Source organism: Haemaphysalis longicornis, unplaced genomic scaffold (assembly GCF_048455015.1).
Source record: "Haemaphysalis longicornis isolate Haplotype H1 unplaced genomic scaffold, Haemaphysalis longicornis Haplotype H1 scaffold_10, whole genome shotgun sequence".
NCBI classification, from domain to species: domain Eukaryota; kingdom Metazoa; phylum Arthropoda; class Arachnida; order Ixodida; family Ixodidae; genus Haemaphysalis; species Haemaphysalis longicornis.
In genome coordinates this window covers 112424353-112444614 of record NW_027526204.1, presented here as the reverse complement: position 1 = coordinate 112444614, position 20262 = coordinate 112424353, and the positions used below count along the sequence as shown (strand labels likewise).

The 20262-nt window shown below is 47.8% G+C and overlaps 3 protein-coding genes and 2 non-coding genes across 5 annotated transcripts in view; 1 reads left to right on the top strand and 4 right to left on the bottom strand.

Moving 5' to 3' along the window:
• Positions 1-20262, top strand: part of LOC144160031 (uncharacterized) — a 186416-nt gene that overhangs the window by 114827 nt on the left and 51327 nt on the right. The window lies entirely within an intron of this gene.
• Positions 1-20262, bottom strand: part of LOC144159126 (uncharacterized) — a 135714-nt gene that overhangs the window by 101885 nt on the left and 13567 nt on the right. The window lies entirely within an intron of this gene.
• Positions 1733-2578, bottom strand: LOC144158059 (ubiquitin-conjugating enzyme E2 D4-like). The gene is made up of 2 exons (XM_077688726.1): positions 2399-2578; positions 1733-2284 (listed from the first exon to the last, which is right to left on the bottom strand). Exons 1-2 carry the CDS (start codon positions 2576-2578, stop codon positions 1733-1735), a joined length of 732 nt encoding a protein of 243 aa, XP_077544852.1.
• Positions 13224-13296, bottom strand: Trnav-aac (transfer RNA valine (anticodon AAC)). The gene has a single exon. It is a non-coding gene; the product is annotated as a tRNA-Val (tRNA).
• Positions 14152-14224, bottom strand: Trnav-aac (transfer RNA valine (anticodon AAC)). Its single transcript has one exon. It is a non-coding gene; the product is annotated as a tRNA-Val (tRNA).

The window sequence follows — 20262 nt, the reverse complement described above, 5'->3', positions numbered from 1 at the left end:
TCCCCCCAAGTCTCCGCAGGTCGTCTTCACCACAGTGCTCCAGAATGACCATGGGCTTCGAGTGATCCTATGATTTGTATATAAAAAAAAGTGCATGTGCGGATGGACAACACGTAATGGCGTTTTCCATTACGCCGTGTCCCTGTACGGACGCCCTTTTTCATTAAAATTGAATGCTCGGCCACGTCATTCGTCGAATTTGCACATTAGACCACCTAGATTGGTCATTCTGGAGCACTGTGGTGAAGACGGCCTCCGGGAACTTCTTACACTGCTCCCCGCATAGTAGCATGTCGGCGAACGCATGTCGGCAAAGGTCTCTCGTTTTCCTCTCTAATAAAGACCCTCTCTCACTACCTGAATAACGAGACTCGTCGTGTGTGACTTGCGCATATGTGCTTATGGGACTTGTTTCTGAAATGAAACATACGCACTTGCAGTCGACTCCCGTCGATTCGGGGGAGGGTCACCAGAACTTGGTCGATTTGAGCCACAAATTGAATGGTCTAAGGACACACGCTGGTGTGTGAGCAGTGCGTAAGAGCCCCCTCCAGTGGTGTCCAACACGGGCATAATATAACTTCTCTCTATTTCGCTGTAGTATCGCACGGGTTTTCACTTGGTGTGGAAAAATGCAAGAAATAGCAGGAATATGTAACATATACCGGCTTGTGGATGCATCATGCTTACACAGACAAAAAAAAATCCCGGGCCATCCCCACTAGCGTAAAACCTGTTGAGGGCCGAAGCATGCTGTGTATAAGTGCATTCTTGGCGCCTGGGCGTTTTTGCCAACGGAGATGAAACCGTTGAGGGGTAGCGGTATGCAGCTTTCCTGTAAAAGTCTGTTTGAAGCACGAATATCTCAATTAGCCCGAGGCGTAAACGAGGATTGTCCCGGTGTTTTTTTTTAGTACGCGTGTATACGAAGCTCTGCAGCACGAGGCATAAACGAGTGTCCCGGTGTTTTAGTACCGTGACTACATGAGACGGCGATTGCGACGACGACGACAGGAAGCGCCAACAGCCCCAGCCCCTAGAAAGACGTCTGAATCCGCACTGTCCTCTACCCCACAAGCACGTTTACAAAATTACTGATAGTAACCCACAGCGCGAGGCTCAATACGTCTGGCTCACTTTACTCAGGCCATACACACACTTCTCTCTCTCTCTCTCTCTCTCTCTCTCTCTCTCTCTCTCTCTCTCTCTCTCTCTCTCTCTCTCTCTCTCTCTCTCTCTCTCTCGTTCGCCTTGCTTCTTTTCTTACTTTTCTGGTACATTACTATCGTGTTAGAGTCTTGATGTTCTTGCACGGAGCCGTAAATGATTTCTCCCCCCTAATTGCATTCACGATGTCGATTGTGTCACACGTGCAGACACTTGCAAGTGCATTCGAGGACGAAGCAAAGGCTGCGATTTCTCTTCCCTATAACCAAATAAATAAAGGCACTTATGACAACATTATGCGCGATGTTTGAAGGGGAAAAGCTGCTCGGTAAAGTAGATGGAGCCTGGCTAAAGATAGAGTTGGAAAAGCCGGGCTGACCTCTGTGAAAAAAAAAAAAAAAAACTATTCGGACGCTGAAAGCAAACGCGCTCAGATTTTTACAACCACGAAAAACAAGAAAGGAAAGTCGAAAGGTCAGCGGGCAAGAAATTAGAGTAGCAGAAAAGCGGTGACTGAGGAGAGTGTGTATGTCAGAGGATGTATTTCAGTATTTTAGCTGAACCGTCAGCGGCCGCAGCAGCAGTGATGGTCACGGGACGCGTCAGCTAAGGAGCACCTGCAGAGGCTCCGTCCGGTGGCGTAGCGCATGGTCCACACCCGGGCAATGCGGTCGTGCTCTTCCCTGTTGTTGAGGTACAGCGAGGCGATGTCGAGCGAAAGCGGCTGCGTCGGGGTGCAGTCGGCCAGCAGCGACGAGATGGAGAGCAGCAGCTTGGCCACGGTCAGGGCCGGACTCCACCCGCTTCTCTGCAGGATGTCCACGCTGATGTTCCCTCGGCGGTCGAAGTTGCAGTGGTAGATGCGCGTGCGGAACCTCACCCTCGGAGGCTGGAACGGGTATTCCTCGGTGAACATCAAGTCGAGGAGGAACTTCCCCCCTTCGTAGGGCGAGCCCTCGGGCCCGATGATGCTCGCCGCCCAGTCGTACAGGTTCGCCCCCTTGGGTCCCGCGCTGCAGTTGGGCGGGGGATCCCGCTGTAAGTCCAGCAGCTCTTTCTGGAGCCTTTTGGTGCTTGCGTCTGCAGCCATTCGATTGCTTGCGGCTACTCTACTCGGCTGACCAAGAGCGCGGCTTCTGTCTGGTGCGGGGAAGGATAGGTTAGGCCTAGCTCGTTCGGGGGGATGGTACTACCGTGACGTCAGCAGCGCTTACGCCCCCGCTGTACGTACACGCAGCAGTTCCGTCGGGTGTCCACGCAAGCTCTCCACGCAGTTCTCGGTGGTGTATACCGCGTAGAACAGAGAGGGTGGTTTACGCTGGAGCCCTCTGCGAACCACCACGCTGCTTTGCTGGAACGCTGGCCGATGGTGGTGCCACCCGCTCACGCGCGGTGAAATTCGCCTAGCCATGTTCCCATACTAATGGGATTTTCCGTCGGGAAATGTATGTATACATAAGTATACGAAAACGCTTTTTGCGCACAGGGGATTTTTCTGTGGGTTTTTTGGGTGTTTTTAATGCGGTGAGCCTGGGGCCTGCTATACGTAGCTGTGAAGAGTGCGTCTGCTGCTCAGTTGCTTGGATGCCTCAAAGCTGGAAACATACCCACGCGGGAGATTGACCCGGGAGGTGTGTGCCAAACTAGGATGCGTGCGTGACGTAGGTTTATTTTGATACCAAGTTAATAAAAGAAAAGAGAAAAAAAACTAGAATGAAAAAGTATAGTCCGGAAGAGAAACAAATAAATGCGAAAAAGTTGCTGCCTAGCAGGAAACATATACCTGTCGCCACAACGTAAGAATGAAGGGCGCACACAACACCCCTGTGGCAAACTCCTATCGGGTGGAAGCGCCTAGTGAAAGAACATCGGAAGCGCATGGAAATAGGGAGACGGTGACCGATTTAAAGTTGCTTCTTGGCGCGTGCGTCGCATTGGGGAGAAGCTGCGGCGATTGAAACGAAAGTGTTCAATAGTTTCTGGTTCATTGCAGAAAGGGCATTGAGGGGTTGAAGGCCAGCCAGATTTATGAAGATGAAAATTGAATAGAATAATCCAACATCGCGAAATTTAGTGACCGCTACATCGCGTTTTCTAAATACACAAAACACTGGCTTCCGCGAATAAGAGAGATGTGGTTACAATCAGTCGGCGTCTTGCCCATGACTCTGTAGCGTCGAAAAAGCCTGAATCTTGCCCCCGATACAAAGCTGTCAATTGTAGATACCACGTACACCGGGTCGCCTGCAGGTTGACAAACCTGGCCACTTAGTAAAACGTGTTGTTCGGCTAGTTGGTATATATACATACTGAATGGGCCTGTCTCGTCTGCCACCGTCCTTGTCTTTTTATTGCGCTGAGCCCCCCATTCTGGTTACCTAGACGCAACCCTATACTGCTTCGCCGGGACCACGCTTTCTTTCTTTTTTAATTCGAAACTTTTGCCCTGTGGCTTAATGATACACGAGTTCACAGGTACGCAAACAAGTTGGCTTCGTGTTTAAACTACAAGAGTTATCGATTAAATGGTCCATGAACCTAGCGCTGCAGACCTGTATACGGCGGCCATGATGGAGGCCGATTGCACGAAAACTTTCTGTTCTCTTGAGGAACTGCTAAACAGGATTCTCTATTCGGCCTCAGTGACCTAGGGTGACTCAGTGGCCTCAGGTCATCGGTTTACATGCGAACGAACTCTGCTCAAGCCCCAGTAAGTTTTTTTTTTTTTTATGCAACGTGTTCTCTCAGGTAAACTGTGCGCCGCATTTTTATCGAAAATAAAAATACCGTAAACTTCCGAAAAAACGCCCACCTAAAATACAGAGATATCAAGTGAAAAATCTGGGATGGGCGATCTTTCGGGTCAGATGCAAAGAACTAGAAAAAAAGTGCCCGCACCGCCAACCAAAACTGCGGAGATGGCAAGAAAATTACGAGAAGGGCGAACTTTCGGCTCAAGTGCGGAAAGGACAAATAAGTGATCGAATCAACGCACGAATAGATTATTCACGTTTATTTGGTCACTCATCGGCGCTAAAGCCATCGACTTTAGGAGGTGGGGGTGATCTTTAGGGTGTTTTAGTAAATTGCATATTTCACCCCTAAGAGAGAGGCGGTGGGCGATGTTTCGAGGGTGGGCGTTCGCTCGGAGCTTTACGGTAGTTTGGTATCATTTAGTCAGGGAACAAGCGCCTGTTAAGGACATACTACTTAGAAATTAAGAAGAAGAAATGGGTGTGGGCAGGGCATGTAATGCGAAGGCAAGATAACCGTTGGTCATTAAGGGTAACAGAGTGGATCCCTGCAGAAGGCAAGCGTTGCAGGGGGCGGCAGAAAGTTATGGGCAGATGAGATCAAGAAGTTTGCGGGGATAAATTGGTCGCAGTTGGCACAGGACCGGGATAATTGGAGATTAATGGGAGATTATCTACGCCCTGCAGTGGGCGTAGATAGGATGATGATTACTATGATGATGATGATGATGATGATGATGATAGTAGTGGTGGTGGTGGTGGTGGTGGTATCATTTAGGTGGTTTTAGCCTACAAACACGTTTATTTGCAAAGTGAACGAGTGAAGAAGTGGAAAACGATTGCTCGCTGAACGAAATCTGTGCCGAAACCGTTGTTCTGACGAGCGATTTATCTTTGGCGTAATAAGGCTTCCGTGACCTCGCCGCACGAATTAGCCGGCCCTCGGCGCGGGCGGCGTTCGGTAGCACGACCGTGACGCGAACACAACGAAAAAGCAATCACAAAGCTGCCTTGTCCGGAACGAGCCGACTGTTGATGGATTATGCAAGCCGCGCGGCTCAAAGCAGAGCGTGCCTAAAGCGCGAAGGGCGGCCTTTCGCTGCGGTCACACCGGCGCGCAAGTATGCAACGCACTACGTTTACACGCTACCGCAAAAGCGTGAGCTGTCTCGGGCCCCGCTAACGTCACGAACTTGTTACTGCCCTACTTGGCGCGCCGAGAAGCGAGCTTGAAAACAACGGTGATGGAGACGCGGGGGGATCTGCCACACAGCGACGTATACTCCGGGGAGTTTAAAGGGCCATGCATGAACGCAAAATTCAAGTTTGTTTCTTTGTCCCGATAACAGTATCGCTCCGCCCGGATGTCAACGGGCGCCCGCGTTTTGAAAAAGGGATTGCCATGAATGCGGGACATCGCCTGCCTTTTGTCACGTAGTGATTTGTCGTCGCTGCAGTAGTTTATAAACATACTAAGTACAAGGAATCACGAAAACGGCTCGTGCCATGTTCAAAATATTCCCAGTAACGCACTATTTGCGCCACGGGGAGTAACATGCGGCTGCGGGGATGAGGCACAGCGGCAACTTCCGTTGCCTTAGCTCCGTTAACATGCGGCTTTAGGCGCGCATGGAAAAACAACTAACGAAGCAGTTCAGGGAGATATGGGCTGGGCGTAGTTTGAAGTTAGAGAAGCTCAGAGTAAAATATGCTTTGAGATGAGGTTGAGGGCAATGGATCAACGAAGGTGGGCAGCTAAGGTTTTTAGGTACCTATACTTGAAAAGCGTGGACACGCAGTGGTTAAGAAAGACTAGAAGGCTAACGATGAAATACGGAAAGAACAGTGGGGAATCCAAAACAGCCAAGGTAACCAAAAAAGAGGCAAGGCAGATTGAAACGAATAAATGGAAGGAAAAAATGGAAGCTAAAACGTCGTTAGAGATGTACAGGGCTGAGAAGATGAACATCAGAAAGGAAAATTTCTACGATAATTCCCAGAGCAGTGCTTTGCTTTTTGAGGCTAGAGCAGGTTGCCTGCGAACTAAGAGTTTTGTGAGGAAGTATTCCCAAAATGATGGGGTATGTGTGGTCTGCGGAAACGAAACAAACTATGCGGCACATAGTGTTACAATGTGAGGGTATCCATCCAAATCTACATGAGGGGAATATTGGGCTTTCAGAAGCCCTAGGATTTAAGGGTATCAGAGAGGAAGTGAACTTCAAGGCTGTCGAGTGGACGAAAAGAAGATTAGAATGCTGGTGGACGAAAAGCAGAGAGGGGAATATTGCCTAGGACAGTTACCACCTGTAACAGGGAAAAGAAAGTATTTCGGGCCTAATAAGCTTTAGTGCCTGCCCTAAGCAGCGCTAGTATTAAACCAAGAGTGTAAAACATGGTTATATTAGTCCTTTTTGGTAAGATGACATGTCATCACCCCGCTTCAAAGGGGAAACCAATAGGAATCATCATCATCATCATCAGAGGGGAATATTGCCTAGGAAAGTTACCACCTGTAACAGGGAAAAGAAAGTATTTCGGACCTAATAAGCTTTAGTGCCTGCCCTAAGCAGCGCTAGTATTAAACCAAGAGTGTAAAACATGGTTATATTAGTCCTTTTTGGTAAGATGACATGTCATCACCCCGCTTCAAATAGGAAACCAATAGCAATCATCATCATCATCATCGTTGCCGTTCCTAAGTTGTAACAGAGTATAGTTCCCTTTAATCTCATCAAGCTTGGGTACTAACGTGTGGGTAACACACTGACGACTACGTTTTAGTGCTGGCCCATAATACGTCACTGCTGTCCATATGACGTCACTGTAGCGCATAATTTAAAAGTTCTTATTATTTTTCCGATTTTTTTTTTCTCGGTTAAGAAACGTCTTTCGTGACTGGGGTGGAGCTGGGTCAGTTAATAAATGCTAGCTCTTTCAAACTGAACAACGTTGTACTTTGTCTTCCCGGCCCATTTTACGGATCCCGACTGAGTATTCAACGGCGTTCCTTTGTTTCTGATCTTCCTTCTCGGCGAACCATATTCAAGGCCGAGTATCAGGCGTGTATATGGCGGGTAGTTTTGCGGAAACAATGGGCGCTATATAGGCATTTCGCTATGCGGCTTTTGCAGGCGTGCTTACGGGCCTCGTATAGGCGTCGCTCGTTCGCTAAGCGACCCTTTCGACTAAATTACGCCGTCGCCTGCAGCTGAGTCGCTCCGCGGGAGACTGGCGTGGCGTTGTTGTGGGGCCACCTTGAAAGAAATGGAATGGGGCCGCAGTGCACGCCTAAGTTAAGCACGCGCTTTTGTCTTTGACCTGCAGACAGCAACAATACTGCGCGCAGTGATGTGAAATGTCGGCTTCCGTTGACATTCGGTTTTGCTTGGCCCAGTAACGATAAAAAAAAGACATAAGACAGGGTAAAGCGGCCGCAGCGCATAGTGCAAGCACGAACGGCACAGTGCGCGCGCACTTATCAGAGTTTTCGATAAGTGCCTCCAAATACCGTTTTGCGAAGCGCTTAGCCGAAAACTTTTCACGTAAAGGACGGATATTCCCGGCGAAACCAGGCGAAGCCCGGTAGAGTGCAACAAGAGAGAGCTCGAAAGCATTGTGTGTTTCCAAAAAGTTGCCTACGACTGGCCGCTAGGCGAATCTTTAAAATCAATGTCTATTAAGGTCCAATGCATAATGTCTAATCTATTAGACATTCTGATGTGAGTCTGACAAACCCGGCCAAGACGCCATCCATGATTGAAGACTTCCACCCCGCTGTCCGTTTCCTATAATGTCCTCCCCCCTGTGCTATGAGCCCCCTTATTGAATAAAATCAATCAATCAATCAATCAATCAATCAATCAATCAATCAATCAATCAATCAATCAATCAATCAATCAATCAATCCTGTGCGCCCACCTGTAGGATTTGTAATTGGTCATGTTGTTATCATTGTAACACCTCCTACTTCAGCTTGGACCATTTTTGTGGCCTTCAGTATTTCACAAATTAATTAATTAATTAATTAATTAACCAATCAGTCGATGAGTGAAACAATGCAAAGTTGTAGTTCAAGTTTTGCTTATGACGCTCATTCACTGATATCGAGTAAATATACTTGCATTCGAAGCATGAGAAGGAAATGTTTATACGACGCAGAGATGGTTCGCAGTTGCGTATCCATCAAACTTTCTCCCAAACGTGCACGAAGAAATGCTGTGCGTACTTTTAACAACCCGTGTGCTTGGATCAAACATAACCCGCTTATCACTGTTGCCTTTTACACCTGTTCTACACGAGCATTTGCAATGATAGTTGAGTCGAATGGCCTTCGAAATTTCAAATGCCATTCGAAGTGGAAATAGTTTCGCCAATCTCCACGACAATTCTCAAAGGCAGTTGAAAGTTTTCGCTTTCGCCCGCCATATTTCGGAGTCGTCACTGCTGTCTTGTTTCGTTAGTGACACAAAATTAATTTTACAGTTAAAATTGGCAAGAAAACAGTTATCAGCGATGAAATTGATAACAATCTAGAAGCGCACACAAAACATGCATAAGACAGTCAGCATTTTTTTTCCTTTTTTCGCACCGCCGGTGTTGAGAGTGCCAAGCTACCTTGTAATCGTACAGCGAGTGTTAGAGAACAAAAACAAGTGAAAGATAATGTAGATCGTGCACTCTAAAAACCTGTTTTTTTTTTAATAATTGTTTTGTAACTACGGCGTGCGGAAACTGCGCCCGAGAGTACGACCATTCGCGTTTCAAAGGCCTTTGAGAACCTCAAAGGTTGTTAATGGTGCTCCTTTGACTCAAACGGCATTTCAACCAAAGAAATTTGAAAAACGTCATGAAGCAGCTCAAAGTTGTCCTTCGAAGCGCTCGTGTAGCACGGGTATTAGATGTGTGTTTTTAGTGCCTCGCGTTCTGCTTCCTTTTGTTGAACGGATGAAATGTCCAGAATTTGGAACGTCGCATTATTATCATGACTAATTGCTCGAAAGTCATTTTGCGAAGTTTTATTGAACTGGGGAAATGTTCGGTATTTCCTGACACCGCATTATTTTCATAAATAATTGCTCAAAAGACCCATAGTGTTATGCGGGGTTATCTTGCCTTGTTCGTATTGAAAGTGTAACCTTGTTTTGTGTTCATCGTCACATTGAGCCGGTTGTTCGACGTACATCTGAGAGAGATGGAAGCCATCAGGTGTCACTCGTCGAAACGCCTAATGGCGCCAAAGTCTTGGGGGATTTCAGCAGACCTTAATAGTAATCGGGGTCAAAGTTCACTTTGCGCGAAATATTGCCCTTATAAAACGGTTCCTTTAAGTTCTTGAGAAGAGCGCCTAATGTTTTGAAATGCCGAGTGTAGTATCCTACTGTATAAGCGAATATCCTAATGTTTCAATACACTAGTATATAGTCAAGGCTCGTATACTGCCGGTTTTTTTTTTCTCTTTGCATATACTCTAGGCCCATTGTCATTTACAAGAAATGTGCACACATTACAGCTAGAAGTACTGGCAATCTGCTAAGTTAATGTAGTGACCTGGTTATAAAGTTAACCTTGTGGCCAAGCTTGACCCATTGAAGACAGTAATATGTATACTGGCACCGCGACGCCAGCATAGTCACTGGAAGAATACGGGAAAGTGGCGTCATGGGAAGACGAGCAACGTATACAGATATAAAGTATATGACATTTTCTAAAGTCACAACAGATCACAGCGCACATGATTACGGTATGACATCTCTTTCGCGGAAATGTAGCCAAAAAAAAAAATGTCGCAGCTTTCAATATTGGCGCAAGGCTGGAGAAACAGCAGAGTTGGCGGTACCCCATCTCCCTTCGTCGAAGACCCGGCTGTTGCACCTCACACGGACTTCCGAACTTGCCGATGAAAGGTCTCCATGCATGACTGGCAGGCCCGGATCGTTTTGTCCGCATGCCTTCACATATCTCTCCCAAAGTGGACCACGTTAGCACGCGCTAGACCCCGCGGCAACCGGCTCTGCAAACTCGGCGTCTGTAGCGCGAACTCGGCATCTGCGCTCTCAGCTTCAGGCGTGCACGCACGTGAACTGGCGAGGAGAACAGCACGCGAGAGATCGCGCCACGAACTCTGGGCAGAGTACCGTTATTGAAGGTCGAGCTGGACGACGCCGGGCGCTCAACACGAGGCGCACGCTCACGTGCGCTCGGTATTTTCTTTGTATTTTTTGTGAACTTCTCACGTGGAGCAAGGCCACGCGCAAGCCTGGACGACTCCGGGCGTTCCCCACGAGGCGAACGCTCACGTGTGCACACTATTTTTTCTCGGTATTTTTTAAACGCGGAGCGTTTCTTATACCCCTGTCACACGCGCCAACCTAATGTCATTTTAGACGAATGAGATTCGTTTCAAATGACATTCGTTTTCTGCATAGGTGCTACAGGAACAAACCAAATGTCATTCACGTGTGATGTCAATGGCAATCGGTAGTATACTTGGCGCACTCGAAATTGCATAGAATGATGATGTAATCCAGATAAGTGTTTATACTTTGAGAAAAAGTATCTAAAATGCTTTGCATGCGTTATGCGCACTCTTTTTAGGCCGTAATTTGTTGCGATAAGTCATACGAAGCCAAGACAAATAACAAGGAGATCCGCCATGATCCATACCGCAATTTGTCCACAAACATGGCGGCGCGCGGGGACGACGCCGCGATGAGCGACGTGAAAAAGGCTGTCGCCGAGCGAACGTCTCGCTCTCGGACCATTGCGTGCGTTCGTTTGGGTTTCCCGCGGCATTGCGGGCGCGCGCATTTTCCGTCCCCATGCCGACGGCAGCCATGTTGAAATGGTTGAAAGTTGGAAAAGCCGGGAACCCATACGGTCACACTGAAAGCGGAAGTAATTCATTCAAAGTGCTCAATAAAGCAAGCGAAAACTTTTAAAACAGGCAAGATCAAATAAAAAGTGGCAAACAATAAGTTTCTTATTTTTTAAAGATATTTTTTTCTGGTCTTCTGCTGTTGAGAGTACGCAGTTGGTCCGAATTCACAGTCGAATGAGTTCTCCGGACTCATTTGGTACCGAATGTCATTCGCAGCGAATGTCATTAGACTGAGCCCGTGTGACAGCAGACGAATGTCATTTGAAACGAATCTCATTCGTCTAAAATGACATTAGGTTGGCGCGTGTGACAGGGGTATTAGTCGCACGATGTCCCTCGACCGTCGGCGGCGGCGTCCACACGCTCACTGCGCATGCGTGTCGCGGCGAGGCGCAGGTGCGCGTCTCGCCCCCGTACCCTCCTCGCTCTCAACAGGTGCAGCGTTGTTGTCCGTCCGCACCCCTCCCCTTACACTATAAAAAAAATAATAGTTATCGGCGCCTGGTTTCGATCCCACGACCGTGTGGGCGGAACGCGAGGTACATGGTGCTCTTCCCACTGCGCCACAAAAGCGACACAGAATCAGAGGCTACGAACGCGCCTTATATCCTTGACTCATTCAAACTACGTCAAGAAGCTGCTGATACACGGCAGCAGTTGCATCGATCTCGTCTTCACCAGTTTCCGCAACGCACGACCACTGCTTAAAGACCCCTTAACAGTACACTTTAGCGACCACGAAGCCGTCGTTTTCAGCGTCCAATACAACGACAACAGCAACAAATAAATACATAACGACTTACAACAACCTACTCCTTGCCTTCACTTCTTGCGTCACAAAAAGAAAAAGAAAAATTGGGCCCATCTCTCCACGAGGGGGGACTCGAGTCGCAAAATCACGAAAGTAATAATTAATATATGAAAGAAATAATAATAATTAATAGTAATATGCAATAATAGTTAACACATTCACTACCACACCACCACCACCCCCCAAACACTAACGTTAACGCAATACACCAACCCCCTACGCGACGCATTTACTCGAGTACCCCCTCGTGGGGAGATGGGCCCAATTTTTTTCTGGTAACGCTGGACGGCGGAACTAAGGGCTTAAACATCTCTGCTGTTAAAAGACAATTGATTTTATTGACGAATGCGAAAAACCAATAAAGCGTTGTTGCTAAACGCTGCTCGACAACTTTCTTTTTATCATAGGCCATACTACGAACAAGCTCGTAAAAACGGGTGATAAAGGGTTAAAAAGAGTATCCCGTGAATGTTATGTAAACTTGCCTTCTAAAGCTGAACACAGCGGAGCGTTGCCGTTGTTGTTTGCTGCTATAGTTTTCAGGCATGTTCGAGTTAGCGGGAAAATTAAACCACATATGACCGGAAACAGGGGATCAAAAACTACTGCCTGGCGTTCCATACATTGGTGGATATTGGGCTCCTTATCACGAAGCTGCGGCGTGCGCAGGTCTAGTGACCTGGATAATAAAAGCGAGCTTATACTCACCGTAATTCATTATTTATAAGTGAAGCACGTAAACAGCGTAAACAAAAATAGTCAAATTACCTAATTTAGCTAACTACAGTAATACAACAAATTTTAGCGACATTTTGTTTCGGTAATTTGGTGATACATATTTTTTGCTTTTTTTTACAGGATGAGGGCCCTACCCGGATAAAAGCTCAGTAAATTGTTTTTTTAATCAATCAACTTCGTACAGTGGTCTGCAATTACACTGTTATACTGAGCAGATGTCTTAAAGGAGCACTGACACGAAATTTTTATGTTGCACTTTTATTGCTTTTACCGATGCTTAATGGTCTGGCGAACCTGAAACAGCACTTAAAATACTTCAGCGCGCGATAGTTAATTACATTGAACGGCCTGAAAATCGTTTGTTTCAAATTCCCGCGCTTTCATCCCGTACGGCGCATATGACAGAATCCCGGCCTGACCTCACCGCTTTGTGCGGACGTCACCGGCTCCCGCTTGAGAAGGTTATAGTGCCTAGAATATACTGGCCGGTATATTCTAGGCACTATAAGAGGGTGTTGCGCCCGCTCGCCGCTCGTGAAGCCGCGCGCGTGAAGTGACGTCACGAGTTTTTGACGAGCACTGTCGCGTCACTTCTTTTGGCTTCACGGGGTGATGTCACGCTGATGTCCATTCGCTGAGTGCCGCTCCGCACGCTGCTAGCTCCGTCGGCGCGATAAATTAGATCCAATTGAACTATGTTATTCGCGTCACAGGCCGCTCATATTTCAGCCAGGGTATTCTGTTGAGCGAAGGAAGCGAACTGTGCAATAATATTAACGCCGAAAATTGGTGTCAGTGCTCCTTTAACTTTGGCAACTATATATTTTAGTATAAATACAATGCATTGAGTGTTCGCGTTTGGAAAAAAAAACACTGTTCCTGCCAGGGATCGAACCTGGGACCTTCCGCGTGTTAGGCGGATGTGATAACCACTACACCACAAGAACGGATGCCCCGCCGCTGCTTTGCTGGTCGACCGAACAAGGGGCAGCGATGCTCCAGTTCTTTCACTTCGAACACACGCGCGAAGTGAATGCTTTAAAATAAACACGTGAAAACACACACCTAAAACGCGTACCTAAAACGCGTACCTAAAACGAGTACCTAATACCCCTGCCACACGGGCACTTTCAATCGCGATTGAAGTGAATCGCGATCGAGTTTTCGAGCGCGCTCGACGCACTGCCGCTGCTACACGGCCCGTTTCAGTCGCGATCGAAAAGTTGCGCCGGTTGCACTCGTGTATGCTAGATGGCGCTAACATTGTACTTGCGTTTGCGTCTGGTAACTTCTCGCAGTCGTAGGTATACGTAACTATGTAAATGTTACATCATGCTTATTTGGGTCAAGTTATTTGACACAGTTTGTAGCGTTAGTTGAAGTTTTCACCTTCTGTGTCACTGCTTAGTGGGGGCGAGAGTATCGCCGCTTTCGTTCGATCGCGCTTGGAAGCCTCGATCGCGCTTGAGAAACCAGGATTGAGTTCGAGCGGGATCGAGCTCGATCGCGATTGAAACTGTCGTGTAGCATGCGCCCGATCCGGATTGAGCTCGATCCGAATCGACTCAATCGCGATTGAAAGTGCCCGTGTGACAGGGGTATAAAACGCGTACCTAAAACGCGTACCTGAACGCAAACGTGAGAACACGAACGGGAAAACAAAATGAGTAGGCTTCACGGTGGCAGGGAAAAGCTAGGCGCGAAAGCGGGCTATTAGCGGTGTAGTTTTTCTAAGCAGTCTTCAGCTGTACTTGTTGGTCGTGGAAGTTGTGCTTCGCGCGAAAAAAATAAAAAATAAACGCTGTTCCTGCCAGGGATCGAACCTGGGACCTTCCGCGTGTTAGGCGGATGTGATAACCACTACACCACAAGAACGGATGCCTTTTTTTTTTTTTGTAACAGTAACTTTATTTACAAATATACATACAGGGCCAGAAGAAGTGGTTACAGAGGTTTCAGAGAACAGTGCAACATCCTTTGCTCACACAGACAAATAATCGCGTTCGGGAACTGAACAAGCCAAGACAAGATTCAGCGTGTTTCGCCAGGGAAGTGGAAACTATTCGTAGACAGTGCCAGCAAAGCCACGCAGTGCTGGCGTGGTTCCTATTAGACACGCTTACAAATGGGCGATGGTGTCATTTGTTTACAGTATACGGTAATGTAATAGGGACGAGGGGTTGGGCGTAGAAGTCGTTAGTGGGCAGAAGTGGCCCATGGTGCTGTCCCGCTTCCGACCCTCATATCAAGTCCCATCTCCTTTGCTGTTCTACCTTAAACTCCATGAGGGCTCGTGAGCCCCGCGCCAGTGAGTCGCGAAGTTCAGTGTCTGAATCGGGCCCGTCGAGGGCGGCCACTGCCCACTGCGCCTTCTGTACAAAGTGCCTCCACGCTGGCCGCGGGTTTTCGGCACATTCAACCACGTCGACTCTCGCCCTCCATAGCGAGTGGAGACCTATGACGTGGACGCAGTAACGGAGGAGCGGGTGCTCCGAGGCCGCCTCCAAGAACCTCAAGTTCATCCAGGTGAGCTGCCAGTACGTGTCGAAAGAGCACTGCAGCTCGTCCCAGAAATACGACGCCGTGTTGCACTCCAAAAAGACGTGCTCTGCCGTCTCCCTCCTTCCACACAACAAGCAGTTGGTCCCTCCAGGAAGAAAGAAGCCCCTCTCCCCCTGTCTTGCCTTAGTGGGTAGAACCCCTGTGTGAAAGCGGAAGAAGAAATCCTTCGAACCAGAAGGAATGGGGAGCTTCCGCACTCGCCGGAGGACGTCACTTTTCATGCGCCCAAGAGGTGGTGAGCGATACATGGGGGGTGGAAGGATCTGTTCCACCAGGTCCCAGTACAACTTCTTCGGGGCCACTGCGCACAGGTACTCCCAAGAGAACAGTCCCTGCAAAAGGGCCACCGCTGCCGCCACTTCTTTGTAAAAGCCCGTTGCCCGGTTACTCTGTGTAAACTCCGCTGTTGTTGGCAGCCAAGGGGCCAAATGTGAGGAGCCTACGTTTTGCAGAGCAGCCCGAAGGAAACCGTCGCGACGATCCCGGAAGAACAAAAAACGTTGCACTGTCAGCTTGAGCTCCACGTTAACAAGCCCGAGGCCACCCGCTTCCGGACTCCAGAAGATGTTCGTGCGACGCATAGGCTCGTAGGTGGATCGCCAGAGGAATACTGCGAACATCCGGTGTAGCTTGGCCACTGAGCCTGCGTCGATGGTCGATACTCTGGCCACGTACAGGACGGCCGGGTATAACACGGCATTGCAAACATGTGCCCTTGAGAAAAAGGCGATGTGTCGCGCTCGCCAGGGCTCCAACTTCCTACCCGCGGCTGCCAGCTTTGACTGCCAGCGGGGGGCAATGGCTCGGCCGCAGTCCAGGTTGACTCCGAGGTAGCGGGTGATGGCCTCCCTCCATCGGACTCCGTAGAGCTGTGATGGTTTGGTGGGCCACAAGAACGGATGCCCTGTCGGCATTCTGCTGGCCGACGGGAAAAGAAAGGCCGCAGCGATGCTCCAGTTCTTTCAGTTGGAGCATAAGCGTGACGTCAGTGCGTGAGAACAAATACGTGAAAACACTGGAATACTTTACTAAACGAAGAGAAGTGAGTAGTCTCCGCGGTGGCGGGTTGCGCAGAATTGCTAAAGCTGCACGCAATTGGTCGACCGGTAACAGAGCTTGTTACACCGGCGCGTGTTACACTGCATGTACAGCCGGTAAAACGCTTGTCTATAACAGCGATTTCAACTTCAACCAGCTACATCCGAAAACTGCCGAAACATACTCGGTCCAAACATGTCGGAGGCAAAAGCGAAGGGCTAAGACTTCAGAATTCCGCAGTAGTTTTATTCAAATCCCGCTCCGGCGGGGCAGGATAGGGCTGAGAGTACGAACGCTGTGTTATAGACAAGCCTTTTACTGGCTGTACACTGCGTTACACTGCATGTACGCAAAAAAAAAAAATATTTTAAGAACAATAATTGGATTCCCCCTAAGTGGGGAGAGAGAGAGAGAGAGAGAGAGAGAGAGAGAGAGAGAGAGAGAGAGGGAGGGAGGGAGGGAGGGAGGGAGGGAGGGAGGGAGAGAGAGAGAGAGAGAGAGAGAGAGAGAGAGAGAGAGAGAGAGAGAGAGAGAGAGAGAGAGAGATTGGTGATGTTTATTAGGGGAAAGGAGTCAAGCAGTCGGTTTCCTGAGTTTTGGACACCGTTGGAGGTCCAGCCGTGCCATCCCGGTGGATCAACCGAAGCTGATCTTCGACGCTCGAGCTGGCCAGTTCTCTATGTCATTGCTCAACCGAGGGGATATGACTCGGGGAAAGTGTGGGGTTAAGCTGGCACTAGCTGTTTATTACATGGTACTAAAAATAGTCTCAGCCGTATGAAAACATGCGCAGCGCTGTATAACTGAAAATTTGGCCGAGCGGAACTGCCAACTCAACTCATACTTCGGCAAAGCTCAAAATAACACCATATATAAAAAGGAATGGCGAGGGAATTTTGTTCGGCATCCTTCCACGCCGCTCTCTTAATGAAAGTGTTGCGGTGCTTCTCTAAAGTGTTCATGTTTTTTTTTTTTCATTGCAACTATAGCAGTGCAGGGGGGCAGGAGTAAGGGGGGAGGGAGCGTACGTGCCCTGTTAAAAATGGTGAGGGAGAACACAAAAAGGGTAAATGGGTAAAAAAAGCGTAAACAAAGAATGTCTGAAAAATATAAAAAAGTTGTTGGTGTGACTTGAGGGTACGTATGTACTTCAGATCACGTTATTTCTTTTGTTTTAGACGGGATGTTGCAAAATGGCTTATCGTTGTCCTGGGAGCCGACACCGAAGATGCGTAAGGTGGTGCGCAGCTTGGGACGGAAGTATAATTGTCTGTAGTTGTTAGATGGTGATAGGCGGATTTATAGGCCTCGTCCCTGCCAGCCCCCCCCCCCCCCCCCTCCCCCGCTTCTGGCTACGCCGGGCGGCAGTATGTATAGTTTAGAACTATGGTTATAGCAACAGATTACAATGTTTTTCCGTCATTTATTTAACCGCACTCAAAGCGTAGCTTACTCATCACCGCTTCAATCACACCTCTGACCGTAACAAAAATTAAAGCTTTAGGAATTAGTAATTAAGAATAGGAACATACACAAGTAAGCCAGTTTACCCTGTACTTCTGCACACACACACACGTTATATTATATTATATTATATTATATTATATTATATTATATTATATTATATTATATTATATTATATTATATTATATTATATTATATTATATTATATTATATTATATTATATTATATTATATTATATTATATTATATTATATTATATTATATTATATTCAAGGACACTACCACGTCGACTAGGAGTCGAAACAACAAACTCCCGCGGGACAGGAGGTCGGAAAAACGCCAGCGCAGATCTGTCTTCCAAGAATCCATTCGTCATTTCTTTATCGCTGTACAGTTGAACCTCGTTATAAGAGACACTGATGTAAGAGACAAATGGGTATAAGAGACACTATTCACCCACATGGTTGGCTGCCCTATCTTTCCCATTAAATGGACCTCTTTTATAACAGACATCGGATGTAGAAGACAGTTGGTTATAAGAGACAAGTCATCCTTAATAATCTCGCTTGTAACAGACATTTTAACTTCAGATGCAGTGCCACCAGTCACTAATTGCAGTTGCTTCCATTGTGGAAACACAGGTGGATGACAGACACCTGCAGTCACTATTTATTATAACTTCAGCAAACACAAAGTGGTTCAGTCAGCTATGAAATGACAATGAGAAGCCCTGCCAATGGAAATGCAACTGACAGAAGTGGTTGAGGCTTAGTGCCATCCATTAGATGGAGTGCGATCGCACATGCGGGCTCTCCCACTCGTGTGGCTCCCAATCAAGAAGCACTGCAGATGTTGAGTCCTGCAAGCGTAATGAATAGCCTGAGCACACAGCGCAAGAAGCTGTGTGCTCCGGCTATTCATCAGGCTTGTGAACTCTACATCTACGATTCATCTTCCACAAACAGTGAACGGAAAGACAGCTTGTAGAATCGGTTGTAAAAAACAGTGTAAATACAGTCATGAAGCAAACGAAGTTTCATAAATTCTGGGGCCAAACATTAATTAGAATAAATCTTTTGAAACATGCTGTAGCGTTCTTTTGAGCTTATTTTAGTCATACGGTGCCCACATTGAACTAGGGTCTGATTAGTAAGGGAAAACATGGTACCCTGCTTATAAGAGACATCTCATATAAGAGACAGAAACTGCTCCCCGGTACATGTCTCTTATAAAGGGGTTCAACTGTATTTTCTTTTAGTGCGGAGGAAAGCTCAAGCCCTGTGTGAATTAAGCAAGCGAGAATTCATCCCTCTATCGCGCTCTCTTATCCAAAACCGCCAAACCGACAGCAAGCTGTCAACGTCTTTGACGAGGTCCTCCCGTTTCGAGGAGGAGCAGCTGGCCGACGAAACGGGCGCGATAAAGTAAAGTATAAATAAATAAATAAATAAATGAAAAAAAAAGAAACGTTGAAGCCGATTTTTACGATAGCCCGCGGCCCCTTCGGAGCGCGTATACTTTCAAAACGTTTCGCAGGTAAGCCCAAGTGTTGGCTTGCGACACGACCCAGAATGCCGTGACGGACCGCTGAGCTATTTCTGTATGTAGGCACACACGTCGAGTCGAGAGCGCATCGGCACCGTTAGTTTGTTTGCGGCGTTCCTGCGAGTTGTTTCTTCTCTTCGAGACTAGACGCGAGTCAGCTGGAGCCACGGTACGTTTCCTCGGATGCGTCCTCTGAGGCGTGACCTTGAAAGGAGCCAAGGACGTGGGCCGAAAGCGTCGTCCCGACATCAACCACGCTCGAACACCCCGCCGTGTAACGTTGCTGTTACTCGGCAACTCCTTGCGAGTTGTTCTGCTTATTTTCTTTTTTGTTGTTGTTGTTACTGAGGAGGAAACGGCCCGCACGATGCGAGTGGAAGTGGAATGGCTTCCTAGTTGAAACGAGTGCCCCTGTTTCCTGCTGGCGCAGTGGCCTCGCACCGGCGGGCAGCGCTATAAGGTGCCGGGTAGCAATCTCGGCTGAATACCCTTTAACGTATAAGGCTAGGTGTATAGTTGCCCTATTATACGCCTCTCTTAGGCACCTCTAAGAGTAAAATTTCCTGCCCTAGAAACTGCTAGTACAGCGTATGCGGCAGTGTGCAGAAATTTCTGGCGCTGTATACAGTCGCACAAACCGCTTTTTGAACGTGCTTTCATGGAAGACTACTTCTACGACTTCGTTGCCGTTTCGCGTATGTGAGTGCGTTAATTGGTGCCTGTGCGAGGAAAAGCAAGGCTGCTTTATGGGCTTGAAAGCGATGATGCCGCCCTCGTTTAGGAGCCTTTCTCCCATTTCTGTGTTTTTTTTTTTTTGTATTTTACCTTTCCGTTATTCGAAGATCTTTTGATGGTTGTCCCGCGCATATGCTTTAAACGCGGCGGGATTTCATTGCGGCCATGGGCGACGTGGCATTTCTGGACGCTTGCGAAAAATACAACCTGAACAACAGATGCGTTTTACAATACATATTGGTAGATATTATCTAACATGTAATGTCAGATAAGAAGGACGTTTGTTGACCCGTTAGTGTTTGCAGGGCTGGTTGTGAAGGTGCCTGGGGGAGGCGGGCTGTGAACTTCGCCAAGCAGTGGAATACCTTTGCCCTTACAGCCACTGCTGAACGCATATATTAGCAACGAAGCTGTTGAGAAATTCGTTTGTGTATGGTGGACACCAAGAATATGCCGAGCGCACGTACTATTCTGAGCAATATAAAAGGGAACACAGGAACGCGTGGAAAACACCCTCAGACCCAGCTATGAGTGATACGCAGCGGCCGCCGTCGGAAACAAAGTGGAGAG

Bases quoted from the DNA above. Each gene is read 5' to 3' on its own strand.
- LOC144158059 (XM_077688726.1), bottom strand. From the start codon at position 2,578: ATGGCTAGGCGAATTTCACCGCGCGTGAGCGGGTGGCACCACCATCGG. The intron at 2,285-2,398 runs GTACGTACAGCG...GCTCTTGGTCAG, and splicing joins ACCCGACGGAACTGCTGCGT to CCGAGTAGAGTAGCCGCAAG.